We start from the raw sequence: 18669 nt of genomic DNA on the forward strand, positions 1-18669 counted from the left end.
ATAATGCATATATTTAAGTGGCTTATATTGCTATTACTATAAATTCTAAAAAGATTTTCTTAGATTTTTTAAACAATATTTATTTGTATTTTAAATAAAAGATAAAAATATTAAAAGATATGATGATTAAATTATGTAAAATTTGATTAATATTCTACTAACTACCGAGATGAACCAATGGTACTCCTAGGTACTCTCCTCGCTCTCTGAACTCGGCTGCGCCTCCTGCATTTGAAGCGGTAGCGGTTGAGAAGGTTGTGTAGGCATGAATGAGCCTCATTCCGGCTGTACCGCTGGAGGTTAACTGATTGTATTCGGTTGCTGTAACAGAACCGGTCGGTACAGAGTCAAAACCATTATTAGACCTCAAAACATGGGCCTGAGGTACCACCAAGATGCTGCTGCTGTAAACTGCTACTAGCAACATAGTTACCACCAAGATCCAAAGAGGGTCACTCCGGTTATGGTTGTACAGCTAGAGATTAACTGATTGTACCCGGTTGTTGTTACCGATCAGATTGGTACAAAGTCATCCTGATGTTGGTTTTGATGATGCCGCAACTGCTACACCTCTTTCTGCATACTCTCTAAATATTTCATTACGTTGCCAGTCTCTGTTAGCTGCTTCTATATCTTGAGCCTCAAAAAGATTTTGCTATTGCTGCCGATTGAACACATGTCCTATCATCGTTGGAAACTGCTCATGCGATAGCGGCATAAAACTCGTCTGCTGCGTTTGCGATTGCAGCATGAATTGCGGCTGCTGTGTTTGCGGCATGAACTGCGTCTGCTGCGGTTGTTGGAGAGTAGAAAGCATAGCTTGAGGACTAACATAAGACCCGAGTTGTTCTTTGAGGATATCAGTATCTTGTTGAAGCCATTTATTCTGATGTTGAATGAATGAGATTAAACCGACGCACCCGTAAACCGGGTCTCGGATTCTAGCTTCGCTTCGTAGACAAGAGATTTAACGGCATCTTTTCTCAGGTGAAAGGGTAGTTAGCTGAGAAGCTTAGTTTATTTGTGTTATTTAACGTACAATTCCTTTATTATATTTAAGTTTGATATAAGTTTTTAAAATATTTTTCATAAAGTAAATTAATTTAAACTAAAATAAAATAAAATAATAATAATATTATAATGATTAGAAACTTAGTGGATAAATCAGAGCATCATTAACGGGAAAATGAGGAATTTGGGTATCTGAACTAAAAAGTATTAATATCTTATTAAGTATAACTTTATTAGATAATTATAAAGTATAGTTAGCTAAGAAGCTTATTTTTTTATTATTAAAGTACTATAACGCCTTTATTATATTTAAGTTTAATATAAGTTTTTAAAATATTATTCATAAACTAAATTACATTAAACTAAAATAAAATAAATAAAATAATAATAATATTATAATGATTAGAAAGTTAGTGGATAACTCAGAGCATCAGTAACAGGAGAATGAGGAATTTGAGTATCTGAACTAAAAAGTATTGATACCTTATTAAGTATAACTTTATTAGATAATTATAATTAAAACCTGAAAATGAAACCAATACATAAATGACATGTAAGCAAGTTAAGATTGTAAACAGGTTCTTAGAAGTTTTGTGTAGAGAAACTTTTACTTCATCTCTCTCTTACTTTTTCTTTTTTTTAACATATAATTGTAATTAGTAACTCTTCCTCATCTTTCCGTTAATGTTGTTCTTACCATTAAAGGTAACAAATTTAGTACAATTTCTTAACTTAATTTTTACTTAACTTAATAATATTATATTGATAAGATATTTGGTGACTATCTCACCATTAAAGTTGCTCTTAGCGACATAACTTGGTGAACGCATGAAAATTTCATATAGTGGAAAACATGGTTCAAATACACATTCTTGTGTGCATTTACTCTTTTAGAACTTACAAGCTGCGCATCTAGAGCATGCAGGTGCTATTGATAAGTATTGTTTTAAAGAAACCTATCAGTATGAATCCATGTCAATCAAACTATTAACTGAATCAAATCATCGATCTAACGAAAGTACCTCGATTTAGTATGATCTCTTTCTCTTTTTGAAAACGTTCTTCTCTGATCTTTGTTTTTGCTAGCTTCCTAGTAGTCGCTATTAGGTTATAGCTAGTGTTCCTGAGAAACTCTAAGTAATAATAATAAAACTTTTGAACTGTATATTTTTGCAAAATGAAAATGGGTGGAATTAAAGTGTTCTATTGGTTGTGTGTTTCATCACTGATAATTTGAGGAGGCTTGTTGGATTAATGATCTGAATTTTTTTTATTAGATTTAATTAAAAAAATAATCATATTTATTTTATTAATCATTTGAAAGTTATTTAAAATCTTATATTATTAGAAGTTAAATTTTTGTTTTAGCTAGCTTCCTAGTAGTCGCTATTAGGTTCTAGCTAGTGTTCCTGAGAAACTCTAAGCAATGATAATAAAACTTTTAAACTGTATATTTTTGCAAAATGAAAATGGGTGGAATTAAAGTGTTCTATTGGTTGTGTGTTTCATCACTAATAATTTGAGGAGGCTTGTTGGATTAATGATCTGAATTTTTTTTAATAGATTTCATTAAAAAAATAATCATATTTGTTTTATTAATCATTTGAAAGTTATTTAAAATCTTATATTATTAGAAGTTAAATTCTTTATCAATTAAATATGTCAAAGATGATTTAATTATAGTTAAATATAATAAATACAAATATCATCTTTAGAATGATAACAAGATTTTTCTTAAAATTAAAATCTATTTACCTTTATATATTCAATCTTGGAAACAATCAAAACCCTTATAATAAAAATCAAAACATTCATTGAAAATAAAAAATTTAAAAATTCTTGGGAAAATTGCCAAAAGAGAACAAAAAAATCAGGTTGTTGTCCCTTTAGTATAAAACTAATTTTGTCTAGTTTTTCTCTTTTTTACCCTTTGTATTTCTGAAAACTAATGAAATAAATAATTTTATGAATCAAAAAAATTATTAAAAATATAAACAATTAATAAAACATCCATATACACAAGCTGGTAATTTTCTTTTGCTCAAAAACTTGGTAAATAAGATTTTTAAAATACGTTCTACTAAAAGTAGAATGCGTCTTCTATGAAAAATGGTATAGTAGAAAACGATTTCTAAGATAAACACGTTCATCTACTTCTTTTAGAACGTTCATTTTACTATTTACTAAATTTCTAAAAAAGAGGAATGCACATTCTACTAATCGTAAAAGTATCCACTTTCCTTCCGAATGCATCTTCTACTTTTATAAAGTATTCTAAATTTCGAGGAATGTGTTTTCTACAATGTAATCTTACGTCTACTCAAAGTAGAAAGTGTATTCAGAATTTTTATCATTCTTCTAAACTTTTAGAAGTCGCCTTCTACGGATAAGAATACTTGATTTTTTGCGAAAATTAATGAAATTTCAGTTAAGAAAATATTCTAAAAATCTCTTAGAAATATTTTAACTTTCTAAAACGTGTTATGGTCGATTTTACTTAAAAAAATTAAAAAAAAACGATTATTCCTTCTCTTCTTCATCAATCTATGGTTTTTCCATAGTTTTTCTTTTGATTCTTCTCACAAACTCTTGTTCTCTATGATGCATATCTATACCTCTTTTTTTTTTCGATTGCCTTTCAACTGTTTTTTACCTTTTTTCCATTAACTTTTTTTTTTTTAAATTCAAATTAACTTTTAAATTGTGTTTAATTAGATTAAATATAGGGTTAGTTTTGGGATTATGAGAAAAATTATACTATTGAGACAATTTTATGTTGTTTTTATACTAAAGGGACAACAACCTTGTTTTTTTGTTCTCTTTTAGCAATTTTCCCAAAATTCTTTTCATATGTAAAATAGAAGCTATATTGTCATTATGGGCCAAGTTAAAGCCCAATAGTAAATTAGCTAATACCATAGAAAGCCCACGACGCTTAAACCCGCCATGGCCTGAGTTTGATGGAGAAAGCCGTAACGTCACTCCAACTCTAACCAACAGAGATGGCGAAATGGTGGCGTGGCCTGAGATCCATGGTGGAGGAGGCTGATCTTTCGGCATCGTCATTCGTTCGATCGCTTCGGTGTTTGCATCAGGACGAGACGATCCAGGCGATACCACGCGAGGCCACTGGCCGGAGAGTATCGGCTCGTGATCGGACGATTGGCCGGATTCCTGCCGTGGTTTTTCCCCAGTCGCTTCTTTGAAGCTAAGCGTTTCGAGGAAGCAGCTATTGACAGCTGATAGGAAGTAGATTAAGTCGATTATCGACTAGGTGGGTCTCCCGTTCTTCTGTTCGACCACTTTCAAAGCTCCAGACCCGAGCTGGGCAGGGCTCTTCGTCGCTAGTTGAATCGGGCCAAGTACTTCCCCTCAAGGTATGGTATTCTGATTACAAACATTGTGATTTGTGAATGAAAGTTTCTGCTGATGGATTTGGTTATTTTCAATTTTAGATTCATAGAGATGAAGAAAGTGGAAAGATACTTAAATTTAGTATTCGTAATGATGGAGAGCAGCTGAAGGTTGATGTTCCTCTTGTTTTCAAATGGTTGGATAATTGCCCCGGTATCAAGAAAGGTAACAACACTCTTTATGAACCGGTGATAGGACTAGAGTATTGTGTGTTGGTCTTGATGCTTCCTCTTTTGATTACGATTGATGAGTAATCTGCACATCAGTTTTGTGTTTCTTTGCTCGATAATGCTTTTATTACTTTTCTTGTGTCGTTTGTGTGCCAATGTCCAAACGAATTAAGAAGATGAGATATTTATTCAATATGTTTGTGGTTTCTGTTGCTTGATGTAGATGGGCTCATATGTACTGTTTACCTATCTTGATAATTTCAATATTTGAGCGTGTTTGTTGCTGTGAGCAGGGGGAAGTCTACGGTCAATGAGAAGCAGTCTGAAACTTATAGGGCCAGTGGAACACATGCCATCCAAAATCGAAGTAGAGGTGAGCAAACTCGACATTGGGGACTGAGTGTTAATGCAAGAAGTTGTATTTCATCCATCGTTGAAGCTTTTGAGCAAGAATGAAACATTGCCTGCGTGTAAGATTGCAGCCACAAACCCGGTGAAAGAACCAGAAGCTGTTTAAGCATATAGTGATGTCTTGGAAAAGGTAATATGATGTCCCAATTTGTGAAACTTTTTTACAAGGAAAGAAAGCAGATTTTTTAGATTAACTTTTTTTTTTGTTCTTGTATAAACCTTTTAAAGTGAAAGAACCCTAAAGCCTCTTGCTGCTTTTGTGTGTTCTAAACAAACCAAATTCAATTCGAATGTCCTAATCATGTTTCTGTTTATGCATCTTTTTACATGTTACTGCTTATCACTGGAATAGTAGCCAGCGACTTGGTCCATTAGCAGTGGGGAACTGGGACCTAAGAGTTGCATGTGTCTTGTGTTGTCTAAGCTTACGTATTCTTTGGTTTTCTTTGACCGCTGACTTGTTCAAAATCTGATTCTCGATCGAAACTTTGTATTCCGTTTACTTGTCCCAACTATTGTGGGAGTCTCGTAAAAAAGTCTTAGTTACAATTTATGACGAGATATGTTCTATTGGTTAACGTACCGTACGATTTTACATTGGACTCGGCTCTACACCTGTCTATTTATTTACAGTAAAAAGTTGGCAGCAACAGCAACAGTACAGGTCTCCTGAACAGTGAACCGTCTCCTTCCCAACGGACCTAAACTATGCATGTTTTCAGAACACGTTTAATTTGCACTACTAACAAGACGATAACATTTTGAAGCTATTGTGAATATATATCCCCTTTTTTTTTTTTTGGTCACAAATGTGAATATATATCCAATCTTGGAACAATAGAAGATGATTCAAAGAGAGAGAGAGAGAGAGAGAGAGAGTTATGTACATTTGGTTTAGGATTTGTACACATTTTTAGATTTAGATCCCAATTCTTTTAAAGAATTGTAACCTCCCAGCCTGATTAAAGAAGTAACACTCGTATTCTCTCTTCATAGTAGCTGAGATTAGCTAGATTGAAATACTAATTGGTGAAATCTTGTAAATATTTTAAAGTATAGGCTCAATTATGCAAAATATCCACTAGGCGAATACCAATAAATAAAAAATAAAAGAGGACTCCCAAAGCGCCGTTTGCATTTTCGAATTTGAATCATTCCTCTGAAAATATCGAATCATCTCCCAAATGTCAGACGAGAAGGTAATCATCGATCTCTGCAGCTCCGACGAGGAAGAAGACAATTTCGCTGATCAGAATCGTTTCGAGGAAGATCTTGACCTAACGGAAGATGCAGATACGAGTTCAAGGTATTTTCCCAACGGCTCCTTCGCTTATTTTAATCTAAGCTTTCTTATATCTTTATCGATTGTGCTTGTTGTCTGCTCAGTGAGGAAGATAGCGATTGGAGCCACGATGATGCTACCGACTCAGATGTGGAGTACGACATAGATAACGAGACCGGCCAAAAAGGCCATGCTGCTGCTGCTGCTGATAATGATGATGACAAAGTCACCCGCCTACTCACAGGTTTATAGATCGGATCTAAACACTGTTATCGCTATATGATTGATTTTTTGAAAAAAAAAAAAATAAAACTCTGTTTGGGATGCTAAAGAAACTTGAATGTTACTTGATTTTAAAACTCTGCTTGTGTGGTTGTAGCTGGGAGCGATTTGATGAAATCTCTAAATGTAACTGAATGCAAAGCGTACCTGAGAAAGCATGGTCTCAGATTATCTGGCACAAAACCAGTTTTTGTTGAGAGGATTCTTGAGCATTGGAGGTACTTACTTACTCTTTGCCTTTCTCTCTGGTCTGGTCCTTGTGGAAAAATGTATTATCATCAATCATCATCCTATTTGATTTGATTTGATGATTCCCTAGGATTAAAGATGGGAGTGGAGAATCACTTTATCCAATATCTTCTTTTCCTATCAACTGTAAAGGTAAAAATCTTGTTTTGGATAATATTCAATTATTTTACTCTGTTAGTGTTAACAAGAATCACAGTCCTAGAAAAATTGGTGCAGGTGATGTCTGCAAAGGAGACACTGTTTTGTTCACACAGAAGGTGAAAGGGAGTGGGAAGATTATGGGGAGGAGAACTGTCGCTGGCCAGGTTGTTAAAGAAAGCTACGGTACTGCTAAACAGCAACACACTTTCACTGTAAGTTTATTGATCATCAAGTCATCATTAGTGTGATTTTTGTTTGCCCCTGCTTTAGACTGACCCATCTCATTTGTGTCCTTTACAAAAGATTGAAGTGCTTTGGTGCGAGGGGATGCAGAAATTGCCTCCCTTGTACCCTTTACTAGTGAAAGGACGGAATCTTTATAGGTTAATGACCATGAGGCAGGTGAGTGTCTTGCAAAAATGTTTTTGTCTTTTTTTTCTTCTGTCATGAGTCTTGCTAATTGCATATGCTTACGGGTTGGTTGCTCTATATTTGCTTATTCTAGCGTTGGGCTAATGAAGACGACAGAGTTAAAGTTCTTTCTGAAAAGCATAGCCGTGGTGCTGCAGCAAGAAAAGTTATGAGAGAAAGGAAAATAAAGTTAGGCTATGTAATGAAAGGTGAGCTGCTTCTTCTGTTTTTTTATACACTAGAGGTTTTGTTTTAGTGATCCTTCTGTGTTTGTAATCAGATGGAAGACTTCAAAAGCCTGGTCATGTGAAGAAGCCTTGTCAAGTAAAGACAAGAAAAAATGAGAATCAAACTCAGAGGTCTAGTCACTCACTTGTTGCTTCACAAGGGGGTCATAAGAATCCAACCCAGTTGAGGAATATGAATCCCCCTTTCCACTCCCATACATATGCTCCTCGACCCCACGGTCCTCCACCACGTGCTCCTCTTACATATGCTCCTCGTCCATACGCTCCTTTTAGTGTCCCTCAGTCACATCTTCCTCGGCCATATGCTCCTTTCAATGCCCCCCACTCACATCTTCCTCGTCCACAACAAAACCAATCAATCCAAAGACCACCACCGGCTTTCTTCAACGGAAGACCTACTTCTAATCCTTTGCAGGGACAAGCATCTTTCAACCCACATGCTATGCCTGTTACGCACCGGAGGAGGCCATACCAGAACCATGCAAGCTCGAACAATGGCTACAGCTACGGGGTGAGGGACTTGGATCACTTCTCGGATATGACGATAAGCCACAGAAGACAAGGAAACTTATACAGGCAGAGTGAGGCGCCTCACAGACCATACAACAGCCATCATACCTACCATTCAAACCTTAACAACCATGGAGAAAGTCACATGATAAGAGAAGGAGACACACACAAGCAGAGTAGGGACACTTACAGACCAAATCATCGGTGGTAACACTCATTGGTACTGTTCTTGTTTGCAAGTAAACTTGAATTGAATTTGCACCTTCCTTTTTTTTTTAATTAAATCTGGTTTCAAGGCCATAAGGAACAGTCACTTCTTGGGTCTTCTCTGTAATCCTGAAAGTTCCATCGGATCATAATTCTCTTGATTGATCGATCATGCCTTTCTCAAGCTTTTTTTTTTAATAACTTCCATTAAGTTAGCATTTCATATGTATGGTGCATTTCAAGAATATTACTTTTACTATGAGTTTTGCTCACTTTTTCTTTTGCAAGTTCATTTACGAGCAACAATACCAGTCGAGTCATCATTTCATATGCCATTCTTATTTTCACAAAAAGAGAGAGGTTACAATTAGTTTCTGTTGTGTGTAAAAAGCAGTAAAGAAATAGTAAAGCATGCCTCTATGCAAGCAATAAAAATACGATTGTTCATAACTTCATATTAGAAGATAGTATATATCTGCTACGTACTATGCATATATAAACTGTACAACTTTATTCAACGTTATGTATAATAAAATCTTCATTATAAACTGTACAACATTTACCAATGAAGACAAGGAAGCAATCGTTTTCAGGGCGATTTGTTGAAAGTGATTTCTTCTCTTGCATTTCATAAGCGATGTAGACATGTGCAACCGAACTTCAACTTATATTAAGAAGCAAGATCCTGTAACTTTAACGTTAGAGTTGATCAAGCGTATTTCATTATTGTTGACTTCAACATTAGAGTAGTAGAACTGCTCTGTAAACTTTCATGATGTAAGAGTAGTAGGACCATGATCATGTAAAGAGAGTACAAGGACCATAGAAACTTAAAAATAAAATTGCCGATTAGAATTTGAAAAAGTCATTCCAAAATAAAAATAGCAAAATAATTTACCCCGTGGAGCTTTCCGTCAATGACAAAAGTGTGACAGGCCAGGTCCAATCCACAGCAAGGGAGATCCCAAGTTTGCGTATTTGTGTTGAATATATATGGAGCCAGTTCTTCCAGGAACCATCTTGATGATGATAGCTTCGTCCTAGTACATATATCTTTCGATCAAGGACCTCGGCAGAAAGTGACTCCAGCTCCACTGGCATGCTTGGAGCCTTACGCCACGTGTTAGAAATGCAATCAAGAATCGAGACCCCTCCTCGTAGATGGGTGCCAATGTTGTAGATATCAGAACCAACAGCCACAAGATCTGAATAACTCGAACCCACCACATCAGGATAATCGTCATTGGGCATTAGGACTCGAGCCAAAACATAGCCGCCGCCAATACTCTTGGAGGAGAGGGTGTACCACTTACAAGAAGAAGAACTCAACCCGAACCTCAAGCACACATAGAGACAACTCCTCTCCGTGAGGCCCAAGACTGACCTGACCTTGTAAAGCTCAGGTGAAGCCACCATCGATCGAAAGCTCTTGGAGACTAGTGACAGAGTCCGGTAGTACACTCTTGGAACGCGTGCCACGATCATCAGTACCAAATCATATGGAAGTGACGGAGACGATGGCAGCAATAGCACATTATCGGCAGTAGCCGTTGTCTTCCCCTTCCTCGATACGAACCTCTCCATCTCTTCTCCAGTATTTAGGAAGAAGAAGAAGAAACAATTAGGTTAACACTCTTTTTCTTTTCCTCGGCCACAAGTTTTCATTATTTGAAATAAGGCCAATACAAATGATGCTCTTAAGTCTTAACTATCCCTTTCTCAAGCTTCTATTACGTATATCACGACTGTGGTTCTTGCATTAACTCACTCTGGAGGATCCAAGACCGTCCGCAACAATTATTAGCTTTGTGATCAAGAAAAACTTTTAGTTTTGTTCTGCTCTTCAGTTTTGTTTTGCAAGTTCATTTACCAACAAACAATACCAGTCGAGCAGCCATCATTTCATATGTATGGCGCATTTCATATTTCACTGGTTCTTTTTCTTTTCACTAGAAGATTTCATTATTTATGGAGCAAATGGAAGGAGGACAAACAAAAGTTAAAAATTAGTTTTTATGTATCTATTTGGGGATGAACAAAATAGTTAGGCATTTATATTATAAGCATATATATAAACAATAAAAATAAAATAAAAACACAATAAATTGATCCACCATGTAGATTTAAGCCCACTTAATTAGGTTGGTGATAATTTTCTATGATTTTCATTACCATGGATCTTAGTTTTTGTGGGAAAGAAAACTTCATATTATTCCTATTCTCTTTTGCCAAAAAAAATAATTATCTACCATTACGTTTTAGTTTTTATTAAAAATTCTTCATTAGCCCCATTGTTTGCAGAAACTTTCAAACCTGGTATGAGAGTCTGCTAACAAGTTCTGAGGATCGTTAACCAGACTCATCTTCACCAAAACCAAGCTTCTACGTTCTCTCACTTTGCAATCTTATAAACAGTATCTGTAAGACCTAAATTAAAAGGCTAAGTGCATAAAGACCATTTGGTGCTTATTATATCATTTAACAAAAAAATCTATAATAACCTAGCTTCAAGCCACCCTTCAAACTTCTCAAGAGCTACACCTTTTATAATTCTCAAATATACTACGGTACAATGAAAGAAAAAATCTTTATAATAGTATAAGAACAGACTGTCTTTTGCCTCTATTCCATATGCCCTAAGGCCACTATAGCTTGTGAGTTGTGACCTCTATTCATTAATCAAGTATTAAACCAAATTTGGAAAATAGGTTAGTTGGCTCTTAGCTTTCAAATCAGCCTCAACCGTTAATTTAAAGATCTAGAGACCAGCATAATCTTTGGTCAGCCCCACCATCATGATTAAGAACAAAATATTATTCTCGGACTTTAGCTTATTTTAATACTTGTCCAAAACATTCTTCGATTTTTTTCCGAAGTGACACACGGCTATAACACTGATAGAAACCAGTAAAATTTAGTTGTCGAATTGCCTAGATAAATCCACAATAATTCCTATCAAATTCAACATTTTTGAGCTAACAGATTCTTTTAGAACAAGCTGACGTTCTTCTTGCATAGTAAAAATAATATATGCTTTTTTGTTTCTTTAATAGTAAAAGTAAATTCTACAAAGTCCACTCATTTGTTAAAATGTATAAATTTTCTTCTTACAAGTAACAGGATACTTTTTACATTCTCTCTTCTCTTGAAACCTAATTTTAATTTTATTTATATCAGAGACCTAACACAAAGCAGAAATATCAGGGTGTAACTGCTTGTTTATGTTCTAAATAGTTGGGGGTTTGGCTCCAGGCTCCAACTCGAAAGACCATGATTAATGGAGGTTTTTTAGGGTGGGTTCTTAGTGGAATATGAAAAACCGTCTTTTAATTTTTAACTAAAGAAATTAAGAACCGACTCTTAAATATTTTAGTTTTTTTAGTTAAAAGTTAAGAGACAGTTTCTTATATTCAGTTAAGAACTCACCCACCCTAAGAACTCCGATTAATCATGCTCTAAGACAACTCCTAATTAATGGATCCACCATATAGTTTCCGCTTTAAGCTTACCTCGGACGTCTTTGTCAAATATGATTTACATGCTTCATTTAATATAATCTTTTTTAATAAATGTAAAGTCCATGGTTGGTGAAAAGATGCCGATGTTCGAATGTCGTAAAAGAAACTTCGTTTAACATCTGAGCTATACTGGTAAAAATACGACCGATACGGATGTGTCGATATGGATGTGTAAGCGACTGATTCAGTTCGTATCAGTTATGAAATACCTGTCTTCAGGTGTAACTGCGGAATTGTCGGACCATTAATTATGTGTAATAAAAACCACGGAGCAAAAAAGTTAAAGAACCTTCCGACATAATCATGCACTCTCTTGTTTACGAACAACATATATAAGCTCGGTGTTACTTGTGCATGGAAACGGAAGGCAAAATAATCAAAATTGGTGTGCACAGTCAATCATAATGTGGCAATATATGTCACTGTAGGAAGAAAACTGTATTAGACAAACGAAGAAGGAGAGAATAAAGTAGCATAACACAAAGCGGTTCGATATTAAAGTACAAGCGTGATGGATCACACATCACGGAAACACAACGAGGAATACGTATAAACCCCAGAAAATACATGATGCACTCACAACGACATCTTACTGTCACAATTAAATGCCTAAAGAAAACCCTTGCATCTTATTTTGTCACACCAACATATAGCTAGTGACCGATTCCTGGACTATTCCCGGGTTTGGTAGGCCGGAACGCATCCAAGGAATGATCTTCTGTCTCTAACTTGCTTGAAATATTCAAACCGCGATCACCAGTTTTCTTCGGGATACTAGAGATCCCCAAATATTTCAGAGGTCGAGCGTCAACGATCTGAGATTCTTGGATGAGAATCAGCACTACTAGTAGTAAAACCATGGTAGTCAAACTGCATTTAGCCATAGCAATAATAATTAGAGATAGTTATAATTTCTAGATTACACGAAGTGAATAAAAAGGTTAGGAAATATATATGTATGAAGACTGTTCGGTAAGATTTGAATGTATGTATGAATGACTTCAACTCTGAGATGGCTATTTATGGAGAAGACAAATGACTAGTTGGACCATGCATGTGTACCTCCAACAAACAAAGACAATAAATTATTCATTTAAAATAATTAATATAAAGACACATGGAAAATAATTAGGAGTTTATTTATAAATTCCAATCTTCTGGGAAGATTCCTTCAGTGGAGCTCATATGCGAATTTGCAAGAATGGCATTGCTATAGAACATTAACGTATGAATATGCATGCCCAAAACAAAATATAGGAATTATAAAATGTTAAATGTACATATTTCACAGAGCACCAGTGGTCTAGTGGTAGAATAGTACCCTGCCACGGTACAGACCCGGGTTCGATTCCCGGCTGGTGCATATCTTTTGCTTCGAAGTTTCGAACATGTAAATTTTATACTGTTGAATGCAAAAAAGCTAAGTTTTGGTTGTGCGACTGTTTCTACTCCGTGGGCATATATAGCCTATAAAGTTTTTGTCTAAGACTGAATAAAATTATATGCTGACAAGTGAAAAGTGGTTGTTCTAGTCTCTTTGCCCTTTCTTACCAAATATAATATATATATATTTGAAGGGCTTATGTATTTTCTTCACCAATCACCATTGAACAACACAATTGCCTTGAATATTTTTGTAGTTTTTAATAAACAAAAAAAGATGTTGAAAAAGTGTATTATTCACCATTCCCAATTTCTCATTACAACAAAAAAGAATCATTAGTTATCTTATTACATCATTTTCTATATCTATGTTGTACCATTTCAACTTCAACTAGACAGAGCGTGAAAAGGAAAAATAATATTTCTTCTTATTGATTTTTAATGCACTATATTAACTATTTAGTTGTACTAACTAATAGAACTCAATTAAGTCATTTTCCTTGTCCCTAATTAGGAAATCTTTAAACCTTATTTTTGCATCACCAACCACTTTTAATCATTTTTAAAGAAAATCCCAAAGTGTAGTATAAGATATCTTCTTAAAAATATTTAAATCTAAAAGATCTCAAAAGCTTTCTTCATGTGCTCTCAAATTCTACTTTTTCACATGGTGGCAAGTAGTAAGCAACTCACTACGAAGTGTCTGCTATATATTAACATGCAAACTCATGCAAGAAATTAAAGTTTGAAATGAATTAAACACAAATCGTACGTAGTTTAACCTTATTAATAAACTAGGGTAACTCTTGATCAACCAAACTTACAAATGACATATCATAACTACATACATACAATAAATTAAACTTACTTAATGCAGTAATATAAAATACATATTAATTTAGTAAAATCAACGAAGAAGTTTGCTCAACTATTAGAACATTTTCTACGCCTTAGGCCCATTGTTGACAACATATCCAGAGCCGAGACTATGTCCTGGTGTCATAGGCTTGAAGTCATCTTTAAACGCGTCGACTATTTCATTATTCTCCTTCAATTTATGACCAATACCCGGACTATTACCCGGATAAGTAGGCCCAAAATCATCAGTGCTACCGGCTGTGAAATGATGATCACGATCTGCACTGTCGGTTTCTCGCAACTGCCTTGCCTCAGTGTATGGTATTTTATAACATACCATCGAAATGAAGAGAATGGTAAGAACGATATAAATTGAAATTTTCATGTTAACCTTTTTCTGTGCGGGGTATTGGTTTCTATAGGGTTATGAGAGTCGAGAGAAGAGAGTTGAGACCACAAGACTTTGGGTTATGTTTTTAAGTTACTTCGAAAGAGAGATCGTTTTATAAGCGTAAGTGAGTGGAAGTTGAACAAGAGCACAGTGGTTTAATTTGGACCGTTCGTGTATCAATTTCCAAAATAATAGGAGAACTATAAAACAAAGGGATAATTTAGTATTAAACATATGCTATAATCGACACTCTATGGACGGCATATAGCCAAGCTGAAAGAAGGATTTCAAATGGTCCATTGATATATTTTAAGGTTGATATATAATATCAGAAACGTCTGTTCCGATCATCATGAAATATAAATCAACTTTACATTCATAATTTTAATGTTTAACTGTTATTTATTAGAAAAAATCAAAGATATATTTATACGACACAATCTAAGCGTGTAATTTTCAACAGAGGTTCTGAATCTCTCATAGTGCTCCATTGCTGAATATACCAAATCATACTTGTTAGTTTTTCCGGTGGGAATAAATAAAAGCTGGTGACGAATATGGTTAATGCTATTTAAGATTTTGGTGTGGTAGCGAGTCCACTCTGTAGCACTAAATGTGTTCTTCCCGAAGTTGACCGGATCAGCCGATAAGATTTATCAAAAAAAAGAAGAAGATTTTGACCATGGAGTAATACATTTTAAGAAGTTGAAACTGAGAGAGAGAAAATAGCAAATTTGTAATTGTAAGCATAAATGTGATGATTAATTAGTTTTAAATGAAATATACTCTTTGTGTATTCAAAAATGATGTTATATATACTTTTTGTTGTACTTTACATTAATACTATAAGTTTCCAAAGGCTAATTAAATTCCACAAAAGCCGCCCTTCCCTAACCCTAGAAAGACACTGATGTTAGAAGGACCCTCTCCCATCTGGTCATCTCCGTGTATAGATAAAATATACAATAATACAAAAGCTTTATATATACTTTATCTTTTAAAATGAATCTTACAAATTTTGAAATAAATCTTGTTGATATTTTTATAAATAAATACTGAATAAACGAAAGTATATGTTCACCGTTGTTGGAAATTGGAATGTATCTCTTTCTTAAATTTTCCCTGAGTTCACTTTTTTAAGAGACTTGACTAGTTTTATATCTTTATTTCTCCAGTAAAATAAAAACAATGGTCTTAAAAACTTTATGTTAAAATATGTTATGATAAATGTTGGCTATATATATTCTTTCAAAAAAAAAAATGTTGGCTATATATATATACTGCGAAATTGCAAGTCTTGGGATTCCTTTACAATATGATCATATTCTTGACTCCTAAAGAGTATTATAACAGTTGGACCCCCCACTAACAAATACAAGATCTCCTCCATTCTCCACTACCAAGAAATATTGGTTACAATCAGGTCATATTTATAGAAGTATTCTTCGTACGGCAAAAAGTAAATGTAATCGTTATATATACCTATATGTTTTCTTAGTTTTAAGTTGCCTTCTAGAACCGTTATGTGATATAATTATTCTGTGACTGAAGTAAACACTCCAAGATTTGAATAAATACAACAGACATTTGCTACTTTCTCTAGACGAATCTAATTGATTTTCAGTACGCACAAGTGTATATTTTCTTTGTGTTTGTACGTAATGTTCTTATTTGGGGAGAAAAGGTTTGTGAACCTGTGACGTTAGATAGTCACATCTTGATGCTGTTGTTTTCTTACAAAGCTCTTGGACCAGTTGTTTCTGTCTAGAGGAAGACGCGTAAACAAAGTAAGATAAAAATTGGTGGAGTGAAATATTAAAGGCAAACAAAATCCCGACGTAGGGAATAAGCCGTCGAGTTTCTTAAAAAATCATTTTTTTCTAAACAGATGTTTTTAGACTTCTGTATATAGTTTTAAAATGTCTATCATATGAAACGTGTAATTCCAGTCTGGAAAATCAAACTCTAAAACAACATATAAGTCTTTGATTAAAAAAAAACAATATATAAGTCAATTCTTTTGTAAAAAAAAATGATCTAATCAAACAAAATGGACTATTATTCGTTCCAAGGTAAGTTTTTTCTTTTACTAATAACAAGTTTTTTTAGGTTTTCAGAATAAAACCAATTAGCAAGTAGAGTGGCTGATCAAGTCTCTTATATATTAACAATGCTCTTTTTCTAGGCAATTTCGGAAGAATTAAACCCTTTTTTGGGTCATTAGTTAGTGGATTGATCGGGCCGCTGTCCGAGCCGGATTACTGAGTCAGGATGTTGGGTCCGCTTTAATACTATGACAATTTTTTTAGATTTCCATCTTAAAACCAATCGACAGTTAGTGGAGTAATCCAAATCTCTTATATATTACTTAATTCACATTTAGATTTTCAGTGTGGGATATTTTCTCAAAGTCGGTATCAAACTTTTATCTAAAACTTGTCAAAAACATAATCGTTTGAATCAATATCACTAAATTCTTTTTAGCAAATCAAATATATATATATATATATATATATGACTAAAATTCATTTTAAAAATACCTCCTACGATTAAATATAATGTGGGCATGATGTCTTTATATCGACACTTGTTGTCCTTTATTATGTATTTATGTCCATCGAATTTTAAGCTATCATCATTTGAACTTATAATGAGCCCGACAACGCCGCCATACTTGTTACTACAATAATATCATAAACTAGGTTAAGATCCGCGCCTTACGCGTGATGAACATTATATATATAAATTATTTTATATATTATATGTTTATAACATATTATGAAATAATAAATATATATTGAATAATTAAAAAGTCATTATCTACTACTTATATAATTAAATTGGTGCGAACATATAAATAAATTTTATAAATCTAAAAAATGTTTTTTCTATTTGATATGATATATAATTAAATTTAAATGATAGTAACATATATATGGTATATTTTAATATTAATATTTATTAGATGATGTTTTTTGCTCATATTTTTTATTATTATTTGTATCTGTTATAGCAAAAAGTATAAATTAGTGATAACAAAATTTTCACTATAGAATTAATGGTTTAAGTAATTTATAATATTTTAAAAAATTAAGTTGTCAATATTTTTTCAAAGTTTTTATCAAAAAAATGTTCAAAGTAAATTTCAAAATTAAGATATTTATGTATTTTTATATGGCATATAGTTTAATTTAAACTGATACATATATTTATATATCTTTTATTTTTGATACTTATTAAATGAGACTTTCAACTTATATTATTTTTTAATTATTTGTATCATGTCATAACAAAAGTTTTAAATCATAGATCACAAAATTTGAATGTAAAACTTTTAACAGTTTTAGTAATTTATACTCGTTTTTTAAAATTCAAAATATAATATATAAATAATTTTTTTAATTTTTATTATATGGTTACTATGATTGTTTAATTTATTTTAATCGCTTAAAATTAAACAAATATAAGTATAATACACACTTATTTTTATCAAATCTTTATTATTCAAAATCATTAATTGTCATATATACTTTAGCCACATTAGGAAATTCCGTAATCTTATTTAAGGAAATAATGAAGCACATTAATAATATATTTATTGTGGTTTAATAAAAACTTATTATATATTTAGATGGACCAACCTATTTTTCTAAGGATTCTAAGAATCATTCTAATGATGACACGTGGCTACAAAAAAAATGTTGCAATGCTTCTCAAATAATATATAGGGGATTACAGCGCATATTTTATCATGAACACTAGGTGTTTTTTTTTTTTTTGTGTCAAAGAACGCTAGGTGTTTAAAAACGAACGATAAGTATTAAAAACGAACGAGAGCTAAAGTTAGTTCATCGATGAGTGAGGAGAATCAAGTCAAAGGTACCATCGCCATCACCTTAACCGCACAGAAAAAAACTTAACCACTAACTCTTCCCTACCACTCATCCTTACTTTGTCGTTTGTCACTATAATATAGTTTTCTGATAAGTGTCTTTATTATATTACCAAATAAGTATAGACCCAACTCTGGAGTCAAGAGTGTTCGCTCATATTCAGTTGATTTCGATATAAGTAGTTTATAGTCTATACTATAAATCATTTTAATTATGAAACATGAAAACATCAAAGCTCACGAATTTAGTTAACCTTTTTTGAAGAAAGGATTTTTAATTTACCTTTTTGG

At 33.4% G+C, this 18669-nt stretch overlaps 3 protein-coding genes, 1 non-coding gene and 1 pseudogene across 4 annotated transcripts; 3 read left to right on the forward strand and 2 right to left on the reverse strand.

Moving 5' to 3' along the window:
• Positions 1–3814: 3814 nt before the first annotated feature.
• On the forward strand, positions 3815–5318 carry LOC106364160 (annotated as a pseudogene).
• Positions 5319–5886: 568 nt separating this feature from the next.
• On the forward strand, positions 5887–8616 carry LOC106366293 (zinc finger CCCH domain-containing protein 62). Its single transcript, XM_013805880.3, has 8 exons — positions 5887–6312; positions 6393–6532; positions 6668–6788; positions 6890–6951; positions 7036–7172; positions 7264–7362; positions 7466–7580; positions 7652–8616. Exons 1-8 carry the CDS (start codon positions 6191–6193, stop codon positions 8338–8340), a joined length of 1485 nt encoding a protein of 494 aa, XP_013661334.2. The 5' UTR covers positions 5887–6190; the 3' UTR covers positions 8341–8616.
• Positions 8608–10618, reverse strand: LOC125577769 (F-box/kelch-repeat protein At5g51250-like). The gene has a single exon (XM_048739541.1). It carries the CDS (start codon positions 9918–9920, stop codon positions 9231–9233), a length of 690 nt encoding a protein of 229 aa, XP_048595498.1. The 5' UTR covers positions 9921–10618; the 3' UTR covers positions 8608–9230.
• A 2528-nt stretch (positions 10619–13146) lies between these two features.
• Positions 13147–13217, forward strand: TRNAG-GCC. Its single transcript has one exon. It is a non-coding gene; the product is annotated as a tRNA-Gly (tRNA).
• Positions 13218–13988: 771 nt separating this feature from the next.
• Positions 13989–15853, reverse strand: BNAA09G52570D (precursor of CEP6). Its single transcript, XM_048739542.1, has one exon. It carries the CDS (start codon positions 14478–14480, stop codon positions 14181–14183), a length of 300 nt encoding a protein of 99 aa, XP_048595499.1. The 5' UTR covers positions 14481–15853; the 3' UTR covers positions 13989–14180.
• Between the last annotated feature and the right edge of the window lie 2816 nt (positions 15854–18669).

Source organism: Brassica napus, chromosome A9 (assembly GCF_020379485.1).
Source record: "Brassica napus cultivar Da-Ae chromosome A9, Da-Ae, whole genome shotgun sequence".
NCBI classification, from domain to species: domain Eukaryota; kingdom Viridiplantae; phylum Streptophyta; class Magnoliopsida; order Brassicales; family Brassicaceae; genus Brassica; species Brassica napus.